The 16,855-nt window shown below is 27.9% G+C and overlaps 4 protein-coding genes across 6 annotated transcripts; 3 read left to right on the top strand and 1 right to left on the bottom strand.

Annotated features, from left to right (window-relative positions):
* Nucleotides 1-311: 311 nt before the first annotated feature.
* LOC132928403 (gastrula zinc finger protein XlCGF49.1-like) lies at nucleotides 312-4,768 on the top strand. Of its 2 annotated transcripts, XM_060993038.1 has the most exons (5): nucleotides 314-687; nucleotides 759-871; nucleotides 2,212-2,275; nucleotides 3,416-3,479; nucleotides 3,823-4,768. In XM_060993038.1, the coding sequence occupies exons 2-5, from the start codon at nucleotides 811-813 to the stop codon at nucleotides 4,429-4,431; spliced, it is 798 nt and encodes a 265-aa protein (XP_060849021.1). In that variant the 5' UTR covers nucleotides 314-687; nucleotides 759-810; the 3' UTR covers nucleotides 4,432-4,768. The 2 variants fall into 2 exon arrangements, with proteins under 2 accessions (XP_060849022.1, XP_060849021.1); XM_060993039.1 differs by lacking the exon at nucleotides 759-871 and having other exon boundaries at nucleotides 312-734.
* A 1,601-nt stretch (nucleotides 4,769-6,369) lies between these two features.
* Nucleotides 6,370-9,116, top strand: LOC132928402 (F-actin-capping protein subunit beta). Its single transcript, XM_060993037.1, has 4 exons — nucleotides 6,370-6,583; nucleotides 6,711-6,922; nucleotides 6,997-7,169; nucleotides 7,766-9,116. Exons 1-4 carry the CDS (start codon nucleotides 6,581-6,583, stop codon nucleotides 8,233-8,235), a joined length of 858 nt encoding a protein of 285 aa, XP_060849020.1. The 5' UTR covers nucleotides 6,370-6,580; the 3' UTR covers nucleotides 8,236-9,116.
* Nucleotides 9,117-9,541: 425 nt separating this feature from the next.
* On the top strand, nucleotides 9,542-12,832 carry LOC132928401 (probable ATP-dependent RNA helicase DDX23). Its single transcript, XM_060993036.1, is given in 11 exon segments — nucleotides 9,542-10,070; nucleotides 10,138-10,301; nucleotides 10,367-10,556; nucleotides 10,558-10,930; nucleotides 10,999-11,132; nucleotides 11,192-11,311; nucleotides 11,386-11,544; nucleotides 11,615-11,854; nucleotides 11,916-12,176; nucleotides 12,264-12,438; nucleotides 12,529-12,832. Coding segments are annotated over 11 exon segments (2,166 nt in total). The 5' UTR covers nucleotides 9,542-9,947; the 3' UTR covers nucleotides 12,756-12,832.
* On the bottom strand, nucleotides 12,802-15,719 carry LOC132928404 (proteasome subunit beta type-3-like). Of its 2 annotated transcripts, none has more exons than XM_060993041.1 (5): nucleotides 15,458-15,719; nucleotides 14,333-14,449; nucleotides 14,083-14,258; nucleotides 13,070-13,342; nucleotides 12,802-13,006 (listed from the first exon to the last, which is right to left on the bottom strand). In XM_060993041.1, exons 1-5 carry the CDS (start codon nucleotides 15,458-15,460, stop codon nucleotides 13,003-13,005), a joined length of 573 nt encoding a protein of 190 aa, XP_060849024.1. In that variant the 5' UTR covers nucleotides 15,461-15,719; the 3' UTR covers nucleotides 12,802-13,002. The 2 variants fall into 2 exon arrangements, with proteins under 2 accessions (XP_060849024.1, XP_060849023.1); XM_060993040.1 differs by having other exon boundaries at nucleotides 12,802-12,975; nucleotides 15,458-15,716.
* Between the last annotated feature and the right edge of the window lie 1,136 nt (nucleotides 15,720-16,855).

Here is a 16,855-nt window from a genome sequence, read left to right as displayed (position 1 = left end):
TATATGTTATACGTCTTACCATATTATTAGGTTTATAATAAGTCTGTAATAATTTAAATTTTCGCTCTAAATGTATAGACCAATCATAGGGCCGGATTCATTATTAGTATTTATCATAGACCTTATTAGTATTAGATCTATGGTATTTATAGTATTTCATGTGCCGAATGCGAAATTTTAAAACATGCTACGCCTGATCATTTAACCAATGATTTGCGCATGCGTGTGGACTTATTTTTCAAGTCATGTGTCTGATAACACATTATCTGCCGGACAAGCCGAGTAATGTTATACAAATAAATACATAATGTATTATTATTAGGTATACAGTAGATTCTTTTTATATCGAACGTAAATATTTTTCGTTATCTCGAACTACGTTGAATTCCCTTTGAAATTACCATGCGCAGATCATTGGTTAAATGATCAGGCGTTGCATGTTTTAAAATTTCGCGTGCCGAATGGTAATATCACAGACTATATTATAATAATAGTATAAGGTCTATGGTGGTAATATTATCACAGAATTATATGATAATTTTATAAATGATAAGCATTTCGAATCATCAATCACGGTTTAAAAATTTTGAATAACACGAATTTGCAATAGACAATTACCTATTAAACATTTATACTTTTAAATTTTAATGACAGTGGGCACAAACGTCGATCACTCGATACAACAAAGTACTAACTACGAATGACATTCTTTAATAGATTATAGATTAGCAATTGTAAGTTTATAATTTTGATTACAGATTTATTAACACGATTATTTTGTTGTTCAATTCATTAATAATTGAAGAAGATATGGCTGCCATTAAAGAAGATAGTGCAATAAGGATACGTAAGAAAAAGAAAACAGCCAAAGGTAGATTTCTTTAATATTATAATTATAACATATTGATTCAAACTATTGGCATTAATCGATATTTCATATTATTGTTAAATAAATATTTTTCATCCAATAATCCATATAATCAGTATCAATGTAGACCAATCATCAGGTAATAGTTGTGATCCCTGATACTTTTTTATTTACATTGAAGAAAAAATTAAAACTTAATCTTTTATGTTAAGCAATACAAATAAATAAAAATACATTGTTGCTCATAGAAGTAGGAAACCTCACAAAATGAGGTTATGGCATTTGCATTTAACAGAACACTTTTTATATTGTTAGCCTTAGCTTTAATATTGGAATCAATTTAACTATTATCAAAGTTAAAGGTAAGAATATTATCCAGGACATGATATATGCTTTTATTGATATGATAATTTTAAAGTGAATTATAGCCATATGAAATATTACAACTTTAAAATGTTGATAAATTAGTGGCGTAACTGAGGGCCCACAGACCACAGACCCTGCGTTGCGGGGAGGTCAACGACAATTTGGGGTCTTTGGTTAAAGTAAATTTAATTCCTATGAAAAAAAAATTGAATAATTGCTTTTTTCAAATTAAATTAGTGTTAATCTATGTGAAGTTTAGATAATCATGTTAGTTGACAAATTTTCCCAAAAAAGTTCTAGAAGATCGCAGAAATTTAAATAAAATAATTCAGTAAAATGTAGTTATCTATATATAAATGTATACAATAAGTAATAATTGTGTAATATTAAATAAATATTGTTATTTTTTATCATATCATAACAGAATTTTATTTAAAATAAGTGATTTACCTATATCAGATTAATGTTTTTAAACTAATATACCTAAATAATATTTTAGGTCCAAGTTTTTTTTGTTATACCACTGTCATAAGTAACTTTAAAATGATAATATCTATAAGAACATATGATATGTCCTAGATAATATTATTACCTTTAAGTTTAATTATAGGGAAATTGAATTCAATGTTAAAGCTAACAACATAATATGTTCTGCTGAATACAAATTTGCTATAATGTAAGTTAGTAAGACAGAGACAACACATGGAGGTATAGGTATTTCCCTAAGTTAAATGTTGTATACAATTTAAACATAATTACATGTTATATAGGTTCACCTATTATAACTATTTATATTAATATTGATATAAAATAAAATTATTTTAGACTAAAGCTATATTTTAGTATTTTTTTCAAAAAAAAAATAGGTATCAAACAAATATGTGTATGAAAAAACTTCAATCAAAAAAAATTTGATCATATTTTTTAATTAAATATTTAACTGATTTTTTTTTTAATAAATGGTTTTTTAATTTTAGATACTGATACTAATACAACTATTCTTACTTCCAAAACTTTAAGCGATGCAGTTGATTCATCACAGTAAGTATAAACTTGTAGTTATTAATTCAAGTTCTGCATAATTTAAGTATTACTTTTGTATTTGTTTTGTAATTAGAGAACCTCCTAAAAATATTTACATTAAAATGTATAAATTTATATATATCCTTTATCCCTTTAATAATAATTATAATTTATAGGTCTTACAATATTATAATAAAAACTGTTATTTTGTAAAATATTAGGAAACTTTATTTAATACAGAAAATTAAATTTAAAAATAAATTATAATTATTGATATTAGATATATGAATAATAATTTTATTTACAGTGATTTATGACAGTAGTATAATATATTATGTATATTTAAATTTGTAAGCAGCAATTAAACACAAAATTAAAGTTTATTACATAATAACTGAATTTATAACTTTTAATTTGTACTTTATAGTATATATTATTTTCATTTATTTAATTTCTTTATTTCAGAATGCATATTGTATTATGTTGTTATTATTTAATGAAAATTGGCCTAAATTTTTAAAGAATAAAATTTTAAGAGACCAGTTTGGCCCAGCTTGATTATATTTATCTCAGTATACATAATATATTAATATGTAATGGCCCAATCTTACCTAATTAATAATATAGCACGGACCCTAACCATATAAAACTTAATAATTATATTCTGATATTGTAATATTTATCATATATTAAAGTTTAGTCCAGTTCTGCCGGAAATATAAATTAAATAATGCCCAAGTATGAAGTAATTAATTCAGAATATTTGATATGTAGCTAGGCTACCTCGTACAAGGATCTGAATAGAAAATAGTCGTCATTTTGAAGAGAATTTCACCTTTGCTGAAAATTTTTATTAATTTAGGTTGACCTAACTTTTTTATTTTATTCTTTTTCATTATATTGCTCTAGTCCCAGGTATAATAAAGCTCATTCGTCTTTAGAGGTATAATTCATAAATAGAACAAATTTTTGTTAGGAGACTTCCCTATAATTATTTTCTAAAAATAATATATATGCTTAGTAAAGTATCACCTTTATAAGGGGGTGACTAGTCAGAAAGTCAAGAAAGACTAAGCTCTGCTAAATCCATCCCTATTTGTACTAATCGTCTTCTTTATGTTGAGCATTGTCTTAAACTTTGCATGTTTTTTTTTATAGATTGAATAGATTGATGAAAATAAGTAAAAAGACAAAAAAAAAAGAAAAGAAAAGACCTAACAAGGTTTGTATATTATTTAAATTAAAACAATAATATATTTATTCATTTAAATATGTTAAAAATGTTTGGGTTAATTGTTAAAAATATAAATTCTTATTAAGAAATCATTATTTTAATTCTCAGTTATATAATTACTTAGTATATTTCTTCATATACATTGAATAAACATTTATTATACTTTTATTATATTCATTTTGTGAAATGAATTTATTGATTTTAAACAATTTATTTACTAAAATATAATATACTTTTGAATTGTGATATTAATATATTATATATTTTATAAGTAAGTTAAAATAGAGCAAACAATTGGAATATAGAGTTCTGAATTTGAATATTTTTTCAGGCAGCGTTAAAAGTAAAAAAAATGGTACTGGAAGATGTGACAGAACAAACACAACTAGTTTCCAACAATACTGAATCCAATGAACCTCAAAAAATTGCACGCACACAATTTGTATGTTCTTATTGCTCTAAAACATTTAAGTTTCAATCTTTATTAATGAGACACATTATAATACACACAAATGATAAACAATTTGAATGCATAATTTGTGCAAGTTCATTTACTCAACAAACGTCTTTAAATGATCACTTGAAAATACACACTGGTGAGAAATCTATTGAATGCAAAATTTGTGGCCTCACATTTCTAAAAAAATCAAACTTACAAACGCACGAAAAAACACATACTGATAAAACTTTTTACCCGTGCGAGTTTTGTAAAAAAACATTTAAGCATTCATGTGCATTGGTTACTCATCGTAGGACTCACACCGGTGAAAAACCATATGAATGTGATGTGTGTTTGAAATCATTTTCAAAAAAATATGGGTTAGATGTACACTATCGAATTCATACTGGTGAAAGACCATACTCATGTGGAAGTTGTGAGTCTTCATTCTTAACCAACAGTGATCTTAAAAGACATATGAAAAGATTGCACAAATCATAGTTAACAGGTTTTGTACTCATTTTTGATTTGATCACAGAATAAAATATAAAGTACTTAATTGTTTATTACAATTTTGATCGCCATAAATTAAAATGTAATTTTATACATATGTTAAATATTTTCAATACTATTATTTATTAAAATTGTCTAGAATTATTATATAAAAAGTTCTTTAGTACATAATATAAATAAATTTAAAATTTTACCCCATGTTTTTTACATATTTTATTTACTCTTATAAGTTATAAGTAATGTAATCATAATATAACTGAATAAATAAGTACTAATGTATCCACTGTTTTTGTTGAGTAATAAAATATTCTGGTGTGAATAAAAACCATAGCTGTTCATACTTTATAGTTTATAACCTTAATCTTGATGGCCATCTGATTGAACAATTTGCTGAACAAGTCATCAATAAAAATATCCTTATTAATTTGTAAATAAATTAATAAAAATTTGAATGCATTTTTAAATGAAGGATTAATAAGATAATAAAATTATTCAGAAAATATTTATTATTAAAAAAAAAAAATAATCACCAGGGTATATGAATACAAAAACGGTACAATTTTGGTGTTTCTGTTTCTATGGATGATACAAATTACAAAACATCTGAAACTCCAAACACCTTATTAATTATTATGGATTATATAGAATATAGTCAAAATCTCAAAATCGCCCTTACAGAATTCATGAGTTAATTTTGGCGCGTTTTAGACGAGACATCTGATTTCCCAGTTTACTTGTGGTTACACTGTAGAGCACAAACTAGTACACAATTACACAACGAACCATGTTTAGGGAGGGATAGTGTCAGTGTGGTTATTGGTTACCTTACGAGCATGAAATGAAAAGGACCGTGAGCTAAGAAATATGAATCCAATTTCCATTTTGGCTTTTCCAATCTATCAGTGTGTTACACTCTAGTACTCTACAGACTACAGTATTACTGGTTTGGTGGATTAAATGAAAGTCGATCTATACCTACTATCTCTTAACTATATAAAAGATTTTGGCGGTCAGGATAAAGTATTTATATAGATATATATTATATATATTTGAGATACATTGATCATTGATCTGTAAATTCAGTAGTTAAATACTGTTTTAATTTATACTTTTATAGTTTACTGGGTGAAATACTGAGATCTCAAAAAATATGATCGCAGTTCACGCGTATTAGCATAAATTTATAGTACAGATTAAATTAAATTTCATTGATTCCGTGGATTATAACTTTATAAGAAATGTATGGATTTCTAAGTTTAAAAGAACTTAAATTTTAAGTTTATAGGTACCTATTCTTTAAAAAAAATCCACACATTTTTATAAAAATGAAGAAATGGTTTTTTTTATTCAATTAACACCAAAGTATGAACTAATATTTACATTTTTATTTATTGATTTTATAACAAGAAGATTAACTTTTATTTGTAACTGGTTCTTAAAAAATCCGCAACCCATTATATCTTCAAATATGTAAATTAACTTTTTCCTACAAAATATGTTAAGCAAATTGTCCACGTCAGAGTCTCACAGTCCGTAGAGGATAGACATATAAAAATATTATGTATTTTTATTTTATAGTTCTGTTTCAGGATAATATGATACAGAGAAGATAATATCTAGGGTAGTATCCTGGATACTATAGGTAATTAACAAAATTACTAAATTATATCTTGGAATTACTTGAATACAGTATCCAAGATATAATTTAGTTAATTAGTAATTAGTAATTACCATAATAGAATTATTGTGTCTATGGTAATTACCCATTACCCATATCATGGTAGTATCAGTAGTCAGTAATGGTCCACGTATATTATAGTTCGTGTTTACTATCCTAGAGTGAGAAGTTACCACTACAGTCTTATACATGGTTACTATGGACCACGGTTGTAGATAATATACGACTGTGATAATTACTCTATGTATTAGACGGACGTCGAACGCAAGTGATAAGCGAAGAATTTTGTATTATTAAAAATGTATACTTTATTAGTATCTATCGAGAATTAAAACTTATAAATGTTTATCATTACTTATTAGTAATAAATTATAAATTTATTTGCCGTTCAGCGATCGGTTTTGGTCGTTTGTCCTATTAAATAATCTATCACTTGAGTGTTTGTATTACAGCTTAAAAATGGTAAGTGTTGACGTCTATTTACTTTAACAGACACATCTAACATAAATACATAATATATGTGCTTAACAATTTCCATACTATTCAAACGGTTATTTAAAGTTGAAATTCGATTATTTTTCTGTATTAGTCTGATATCCAAATGGACTGTGCACTAGATCTTATGCGGCGTTTACCGCCTCAAAAAATCGAAAAGCACTTGAGTGATCTCATCGACCTAGTTCCGAGTTTGTGTGAAGATCTATTGTCTTCTGTTGACCAACCACTAAAAATCATACGAGACAAGCAAGTGGGCAAAGATTTTTTACTCTGTGATTATAACAGAGACGGGGATTCATACAGGTGAGTTTATTGACTATCTAAATATTATATTTTTAATGACAGCTAATCAAATTGTTTTTCTATCACCTATTTAGATCACCTTGGAGTAATACATATTTTCCACCGTTGGATGATGGTGCTGTTCCAACTGAAAAACTGCGCAAGCTTGAAATAGATGCTAATATGGCTTTTGATCAGTATAGAGAAATGTATTTTGAAGGTGGTGTGTCTTCTGTTTACTTGTGGGATTTAGACCAGGGTTTTGCCGGTAATAAAAATGTATTATTCATTTTACAATAGTATACAGTATACATTTTATACTACTTAATCATATTACTATTAATGAATAATAGTAATTTAAGTTCTACGATAATATATTATATAGAAGTAAAATTATTAACAATTTTAAAACTATATGGAATTTTTATGATTTTAGTTCATATGTCTTGATTCAGTTTATTCAATTGTAGAATTTTCATAACATGATGTTTAAATTTTTTTCTTTTTAAAATAGAATACAACTTAATTTTATTCTAATGATTATAATACATTTTATTTCTACTGATTTTATAATAAAAATTTTTATTTTTATTTAATTATGTTTTGAAAATCACACAACACTATGATATATGGATAGAATTTACTATACCTTTAATTAATAATTTAAAGTTTTTTCACTAATATCTTCCCTTTTTGTAGATAACATTAAAAAAATTAATTAGGTTACTATTATTGCTCCTTTAACAACAATCTTCATATAATTTAATATAAAATTTAGAAAAAAAATAAAGACATAAATAATTGAACTATTGCTATATTTTAATTTTTGTACAAAATATTCATCAATAATTTTTTTTTTTTTAGGTGTTATATTGATCAAAAAAGTAGGTGATGGATCTAAGAAAGTACGGGGTACTTGGGATTCTATACATGTAGTGGAAGTGCAAGAAAAAAATACTGGACGTAACGCACATTATAAACTCACATCAACTGTTATGCTATGGTTACAGACTAATAAAGCTGTATCAGGTAGTATGAGCCTGGCAGGCAGTTTGACCAGGCAAACAGAAATGGACAGTCCAGTATCGGATTCTTCACCACAAATAGCTAATATTGGACGTATGGTTGAGGACATGGAGAATAAAATGCGTAATACTCTGAACGAAGTTTATTTTGGAAAAACATGTGATATAATGAATGGCTTGCGAAGTGTAGTGCCATTGAATGCTGATGATGAAAATAAAGAAGCCTTAAGACAAGATTTAACTGCTGCTTTACAGAAACGACATACCAAGTCTGATGCAAAAGATCCCACTAATCCAACTAGTAATTAGTAATAATTGTATTAAAATAGATCTTCCAATATTTTTTATGAACATACTGGACTTACTTTTATTTCACTAGAAAAGTATTGGGCCTAAATTAAATCAAATTCGGCCTAATAAAATTCAACATTTTGTTATTTTTGATTTACCTATTTAATATGTTATGTTATCAAATCGTTTTCCAATGATTTAAATTATGGTTCCCTCAAGTAATTTCTTATTATTTATTTATTTATTTTAAATAATAGCATGTTTGGTTTCTACTAATTTTTTTTTTTTAAATACTCCACCCCATTAAATTTAAATGGCTTATTATTATGCTTAAGACTTATAATTTTCGTATAATTATTGAGTTGAACACAATTCTATGTTACTAATAAACGTGCTATGTTCAAGTTATTAAAAATAATTATAAAGTTTTACGAATTACACTGTTTCTCAAATATTGTTTACATATTATTATCGACTTCTAAAGTTAACATAATCTTATAAAAATATTATAATTCTGTTGATTGGATTTGTGTTGTAGGTTTGCACACTACATACATTATTCAAAATATATTATTTAAGTCACATTTAATAAATTATGGAACTTAATTCATAGGATTAAAAAAATAATAATAAAATTTGTATGGTTTAATATATATTTATTAAAGTTGATTAATAATGAATTCAACATATAGGTAATATTTTTTTAAATTTTATGTGTATATTATTTATTATTTTTTATTTTTTTTTCATTACATTTTTATTTAGGTAAATAATAGTCCTACCGCCTATTAATATATATTTTTAGTTACTCATCATCATTAATATTATAATTATACTACTACTCAAATTAAATAACATTGTATTTATTGGTATGATTAAAAATGTTTAACAAATGTTAATTAATTTATTTTTTATTAAATACCTCATGCCCATTGTCCACGATTTATCAATATCAAGATTTTCAAGGGAGAAATTTTAGCGTATCAGTACTCATTACTGTTAGTACTTTAGTAGTCTACGTTTCTTATTTGAACGGACTTATAGTCAGTACATAATGTCATAATATATCCATTTCCAATTTCCAGATTATATATCTGATATATATCTTGGTCCGTGATTCCAAATTTCCAACAGATATATTATCTTCGTGTCATATACTAATACAATTTTAATATTACTCCATGATCTAGATTATAGTATTTTCACCGACTACCGTTGTAAATGAAGATAGAGATAGATAGCGCTCGACACCTACTTTTAGCATAAAAAATTTTGTGATTCTTTTCTTTCAGTTTGCTATAAAATAATTTCAGGTCTTAGACATCGATAAAATATGCGTAGCCCCTGGCCTTAGGTAGTATGCGGTGTAGAGGAGATGCCGGTGAAGAGACATTAGACATTGGTGATTAGTATCACCACTCGCCAAGCCGGCACCAACCAATTTATTAGTTACCAATCCGTGATTGAAATATTAAATATATTATTATTATTATTCGGGGGCGACACAAGACTGATAACAGATAAGAAATAAAAACATAATAATGTTTTTACAGTTTTTTGTGTACTGTTTGAACAGAAAACGATAACGTGCGTTATAGGTTTATTTACTCGTGACCGCGGTTTAAGGTTCTAAAATCTAAAATAGTAAAATACTATTCTTGGCTTGGTTGGCGGGCTGTGGGGCACACGAAAGGTGTAAGTTTATACGATTTGTTTGGAATCGATGAAAAATGGACAATAGCAAGAACTCTTCGGCCAGTCCGACGCCGGTGTCGAAGTCGGAGAAAAAAGAACCTCTGTCGCTTGAGGAACTTTTGGCCAAGAAGAAAGCTGAAGAGTTGGCAAGGAGCAAGGTGAGTGAATTTTCTGTTGACTTTGCATGCGAAGTTGCTCATGCTAGATTTTTCAATGGCTTTTCAGCCTGTGTTTTTGACAAAAGAACAACGAGCCGCCGAAGCCTTGCGAAAGAGACAAGAAGAAAGTGAACTAGTGAAGAAGAAGCAAGAGGAGGAACGCAAGAAGCGCATAGAGTTCTTACACCAAGCGGACGGTGGACACGGCAGTAATAACCACAGGGATGATAGGTAGGGACTGCTTTGTCATAATTTAATCAAACATAGTTGGATACCACGTACAGTTTATTTTTCAGAGATCGTGACAGAGAGCACCATCGAGACAGAGATCGTGATCGAGACCGTGAACGCGAAAGGGATAAAGAACATGACCGTCGGGAACGAGAACGAAAAAGAGATAAAAAAGAAGAGCCTGAAGACAAGGAACAGTACAAAGATAAAGAGAAGGAACAGGAAGCCATACGGGAACGTTATTTAGGTTTAACCAAAAAAAAAACGACGTGTGCGTCGCCTGAATGATAGAAAATTTGTTTTTGACTGGGACGCATCTGAAGATACTTCAATTGATTATAACGCTCTATACAAGGAGCGTCATCAAGTGCAGTTTTTTGGTCGTGGTAATGTAGCAGGTATTGATATTAAAGCACAAAAAAAAGATCAGTCCAAATTTTATGGTGAACTCATGGAAAAACGTAGGACTGAAGCTGAGAAGGAGCAAGAAAAGGTAAGGCTGAAAAAAGTAAAACGAAAAGAAGATAAACAGAAATGGGACGACCGACATTGGTCAGAAAAAGAATTGGATGAAATGACTGAGAGGGATTGGAGAATATTTAGAGAAGACTATAATATAACTATTAAAGGTATTTCAGAAACTAATTCAAAATGTTTTCAATTTTATTTTAAAGCAATTATTAATTTAATATTCAAGGAGGTAGAATACCAGAACCTATTCGTAAATGGAAGGAGTCTACAATTAAAAGTGAGATTATGGACATCATTGAAAAAGTTGGTTACAAAGATCCTACACCTATTCAACGACAAGCTATTCCCATCGGTTTCCAAGTAAATAGTTTTATTTTATATTATTTATATTTATATTTTTTATTCCTTATTATTTATAGAATCGTGACATTATTGGTGTTGCTGAAACTGGTTCTGGTAAAACTTTGGCTTACCTTATACCGCTTATTGAATGGATTCAGTCTTTACCTAAAATGGAACGAATGGAAGATGTTGACCAAGTAATGATGATTATTATTTTATTTTATTAACATTTTCAAGGAATATTGAGAAATTGCATTTTAAATATGTTTAGGGTCCTTATTCAATTATATTGGCACCAACCCGTGAATTAGCTCAACAGATAGAAGAAGAAACTTTAAAATTCGGACAGCCATTAGGTATCAGAACTGTAGTTGTTGTTGGTGGATTGTCTAGAGAAGAACAAGGATTTAGATTACGATTAGGATGTGAAGTAATTAACATGTCACTATCAAATTTAATATCTTCTTTATATCTTATACAATTTAAATGTTATTCTATAGATTGTTATTGCAACACCTGGTCGTTTGATTGATGTTCTGGAAAACAGATATTTAGTTTTGAATCAATGCACGTATATAGTGTTAGATGAAGCTGACAGAATGATAGACATGGGTTTTGAACCAGATGTGCAAAAGATTTTGGAGTACATGCCAGTGACAAATTTGAAGCCAGATAATGAAGATGCTGAAGATGAATCCAAATTATTAGCAAATTATTACTCAAAAAAAAAATATAGACAAGTAAATAAAATTTAAATGAATGAAAAACATTGATAAATTATAATTTGTGTTAATTTGCTAGACTGTGATGTTTACGGCTACCATGCCTCCAGCTGTGGAGCGTTTAGCTCGTACATATTTACGTCGTCCTGCCGTTGTTTACATTGGATCAATTGGTAAACCTGTAGAACGTACAGAACAAATAGTCCATATGATGAGTGAAAACGATAAACGTAAAAGACTTGTTGAAATCCTCAGTCGTAAAGTTGATCCACCAATTATTATATTTGTCAACCAAAAGAAAGGTGCTGATGTGTTGGCTAAGGGTCTGGAGAAACTTGGGGTAAATATAATATAATAATGTATATTTATAAATAATAATTTTAGGTAATATAGCCCAGAAATTAAATATACATTTCTTCTGTTTTAGTATAATGCGTGTACGCTCCATGGTGGTAAAGGACAAGAACAGAGAGAGTTTGCTCTGGCAAGTCTCAAAGGCGGTCAAAAAGATATTTTGGTTGCAACTGATGTGGTTGGTCGTGGTATTGATATCAAAGATGTGTCTATGGTAATTAATTATGACATGGCTAAATCCATTGAAGGTAATTTAATACGCTTTTTGAAAAGTATACCAATATTGCTAATTAAAAAATGATTAACATTATTGGATATTTCTTTTTTTCTTTCTCTAGATTATACTCATCGTATTGGACGTACTGGTCGTGCTGGAAAGACTGGAGTGGCAATTTCATTTTTAACAAAAGATGATTCACCATTGTTTTATGATCTCAAACAAGTTATACAAGCTAGTCCAGTATCAACTTGTCCTCCAGAGTTAGCAAATCATCCAGAAGCACAACATAAACCCGGCACTGTAATGATGCCCAAAAAGAGACGAGAAGAGAAAATTTTTGCTTGATTTTTTATATATTTTTAAAAATATTCTTAATATTTAAATATTCAAATTACAAAATAAAATACTTTATTTTATTAAAATATTAGTTTTATCCCATTTATATCTTTCCATAAGAATAAGAATTTTTACAAAAATATGTTCAAATTTTATTGAGATTGCTGCGTGTTCCAACATTTAATCCATTCGTGTCTTGATATCACGCACAATTATCTTGTCTTTATTACTGAAATATAAGAAATGATTTGTTTTATTACCTGTCAAGACATTTAAATAAAAAATAATCGTTATACTTTTTCAAATAAAATAATTTTACTTACATAATGTAAACTTTTGCACCCCAACCAGAAATAGCATCGCGATTGCAAGCACTAACCAAAGCTTGTGAGATAGTTTCAAATAGTTGATCTTCTTCCATATCAGGCTCCCAAAGGGCTTCACAAAGACCATATAGTTGGCTTGTACTAGTACCTCCAACCACAAAGTTATCGGACTTGTTTACACATCCAATTAAATCCATGTCACACATATATGGTTCCAATGTCACTTCATCTAAAGCAACAATCATTGGCTCGACAAAGAATGGTGAAAACCTGTGAAGTACAAAACAAAATAGTTAATAAAAAATGTATACAAAATAGATCAAGTAAGAATTATTTTACTTTAGAGTAATTAAAAAATTTAAGTAGATTTAATTGTATACAAAAAATATAAAATAAATACAGTTACTGTAAACTATATAAAGGTTGGAAGAGTTCTTCCTGAAATACTGAATAGAATAGAAACAATTCTAACAAATACATCTAGTAGTATGCCGAAAAATTTTCAGACTTTCGGCAAACCATCATATCCATGCACCCAGTTTACCATTATTATAAAATACTTTTTATCGCACTAAATCCACTGTCCAGTACCCTCCCACCCTCTCATTTTTGTCTGCAGGCAATTGCCTTAAAAAACTTACTTCAGCAGGTCACTAGGTCAATCAATTAACAGTCAGTATGGAATTTTGAAAAAAGTTATTATTCATTAAATACAAAGTATAAGCCATAACTTAATATAACTTCACATTATGATGTATTGATTGATGATGGTCAAATAAGTTGTATATATTTTTTTTTATAATAAGTTAAATCAATGCAAATATTTGAAATATTTATGCAAACACAATTGAAAATGATGATTCTCAACTTTTTTAACACCCAACAATAAGATTTTATAAAATAACATGCATAGATTTCATCTTCTGAAGGAAAATTACTGAAAAATGAAAATACTAAAAATACTAAAATCTAAGTTTGTAATTAATTTGTCTAATTTAAAAATAACTTACCTGTTTTCATACAACAAATTGGAGACCAGAGACGCTAGTGCTTTAGGAGAAATTTTCCGATTTTCTTTTAATTCGTATAACCTTTTTCTGAACATTATTTTTTCATATATGGTAAATATATCTGTAGCTAAACCAGGAAATCCCATATATGTATGAGGATTTATTTGAAAAACTTTCTATAATTGAAAACTAAAACAATTAAATATAGGTGATAAGCAATAATATTAAAGAAATAAAATAAAAAACATACTGTGAAATCAAGAGAGACTGTTTGGGCTTGTATACCAAATCGCTTATCAGTTGCAATGGCAACACAGTCTTTGCCTTTCATGCCAATTAAGGCGCCACCATTATAGTCCATAATACTCTAAAAATATTTAAAAAAAAAACAATATTATACAGTTTATAAATTCATAAAATAATATTTATTTTGACATATTAAGATAATTGTTTTTTAAAGAATAGTTGATTAAATTAATTTATCCCTTAAATAATATGAAGGAAGACCTAATTAATTAGATAGTTCTTTACCTTCTGGTCAAAAATACATCAATAATAGTTAGTATGGTCTTTTTATAAGGTATTTACAGCCTGTAAACCTATTATAAATGTAAAAATCCATATTTAAACATCATAATTATAATAATTATTGCTACTGGTTTGTTATAGCCCCGCTATCCATATAACAATAAATACATTGTATAAATATAAACTAATGAGTTTATTTATTGTTATTAATCTAATAATTCGATGATAGGTATATTGATATAATTTTAAAAAAAATAAAAATTTATGTGGCGATCAAAACTAAACAATAGTGATCCGTTTGACACCATCTTAAAAAATATAACAGAATTTTGGGAATCAAAATTTTAACATTATAAACATTTAATACATTTTTTAATTTATCATTGTTTTAAAAGTATTATTCCATTTTTTAATTTAAATTTTTTTATATTATATCAATATATCTATCATCAAATTATTAGATTAATATTAATAAATAAACTCATTATTTTATATTTATACGATGTTTTTATTGTTATATGGACGGCAGGGCTATAACAAACTTGAGTGGCGGGGCTATAAAAAACCAGTACCTAATTATCTATTTAAACATACCAAACAACTTTAAAAAAATTCAGGAAGTTATTGTTGTTGCTTGCAACTTAATCATTAAAACAGCAACAATAAGAGTTAAAAATTATAAATTATTGTACATTGAACATTACTTAACAATACTTTATTCATTTTTACAGATTACTCATCGTACCAAAACAAATAATATAATATTAAAATGTTATTGACTTAATGTATTATACCCTATAACTTTCAATAGCAATGCAAATCGTTAAAGACATAGTCAATACTTTACCATTTTGAAATAATTCGTGAATGTAACTGCACACTTGAAAAGGTCTAAAAAACGAAAATCCTCACGAGTTACAACTTTTTATAAATTATAAGTGGCAGCGGCAAGTCGGTTAGTGACTTAGTGCTATAATAGAATAGCTATTAGCTATTATTTGCTACTAGTAAATACTAATTACTAATAATAATACTGTCTATAAATATTAAATACCTACTAAATACATAACATAACAAATTCAATTTAATTTGTTATGATAAATAATTCATTATCATTTATCAGGTTATAATTTAATTATTCTGTGATATTATGTGATAATTTAATTTTGTTAAAGTAATAGTTATAACTTATAACCTTAAAATCTTTAATAGAACGACAATGCATCGAATATTAAATCCATCCACTCTGAGTATCGGTATTGCCCACAGATATATTAAAATTTGGTATTGCTATGTCTGCAATGTTTCCATTCGATGATTTTTCCAAAGACATAATATTATACTTTTCACATGATATCATGGGGGACGGGGTGGCCGAGCGGTCTAATTCGTCGGCTGCGGAGCAGCTGGATCCGGTTCGATCCTCGGCCACTGGGCGGCATTTTTCTCCGGGTAAGTCACGGTGTCCGGAGAACAAGTGCTGCCATCCCCCCACCCCGGGGCATGGCAGAAACCTACGGGTGCCCCATTAAAAATTCTGCCAATCAGGCGCCGGGCTTACTCCCGAACTGAATACGCCATACGAAAAAAAAAAAAAACATGATATAATAATTATTTAAAATTTTTAATAAAAATTGGCGATAAATGTTTCACAGAAAAAACATCTTCCACTTATTTTAATTATTTACAAACTTATTTATTTAGTCTATTATATAAATTGATTAAATGTAATATAAGTATAATAATTCCAAACTTACAAATAATTGAATTTGAATATTGACAGTTATAAATTTAATACTATTTGATTTCATATAATACCGATTTTCAATAATGTAGGTATGAAAAAATATATTATATTATATTTTGTCATGGCCATAGCCCGTAGGTATGTGCCGGATGATTCACAAGTTGGACCGATTATTGAAGATGCAAAAGTTCTTAAAAACTCATAGGTGCCTCATAGGTTACCTAATGGCTAATAAATACTTTAATTGATTACACGAAATAGCTAGGTATGTATAATTGTTAAAAAATAATGTAATGCTTATTATTTTAGTAAATATATTTAAATCTGTAAACCTACCTATTACCATTGGTTTTAGAATATACTAAAGTGTATTCTAAAATCATTGCTATTACCTATCTACAGGCGCCATTTGAGTTTTAAATCTGAGGGGGGGGCTATTATAATTTGAATGTATGTACTGGACGTATGCTCCCTGAGATATATAAAGGTAGAAGGAGA

Source organism: Rhopalosiphum padi, chromosome 4 (genome assembly GCF_020882245.1).
Source record: "Rhopalosiphum padi isolate XX-2018 chromosome 4, ASM2088224v1, whole genome shotgun sequence".
Lineage (NCBI taxonomy): Eukaryota > Metazoa > Arthropoda > Insecta > Hemiptera > Aphididae > Rhopalosiphum > Rhopalosiphum padi.
This window is presented reverse-complemented; position numbering and strand designations above follow the sequence as displayed.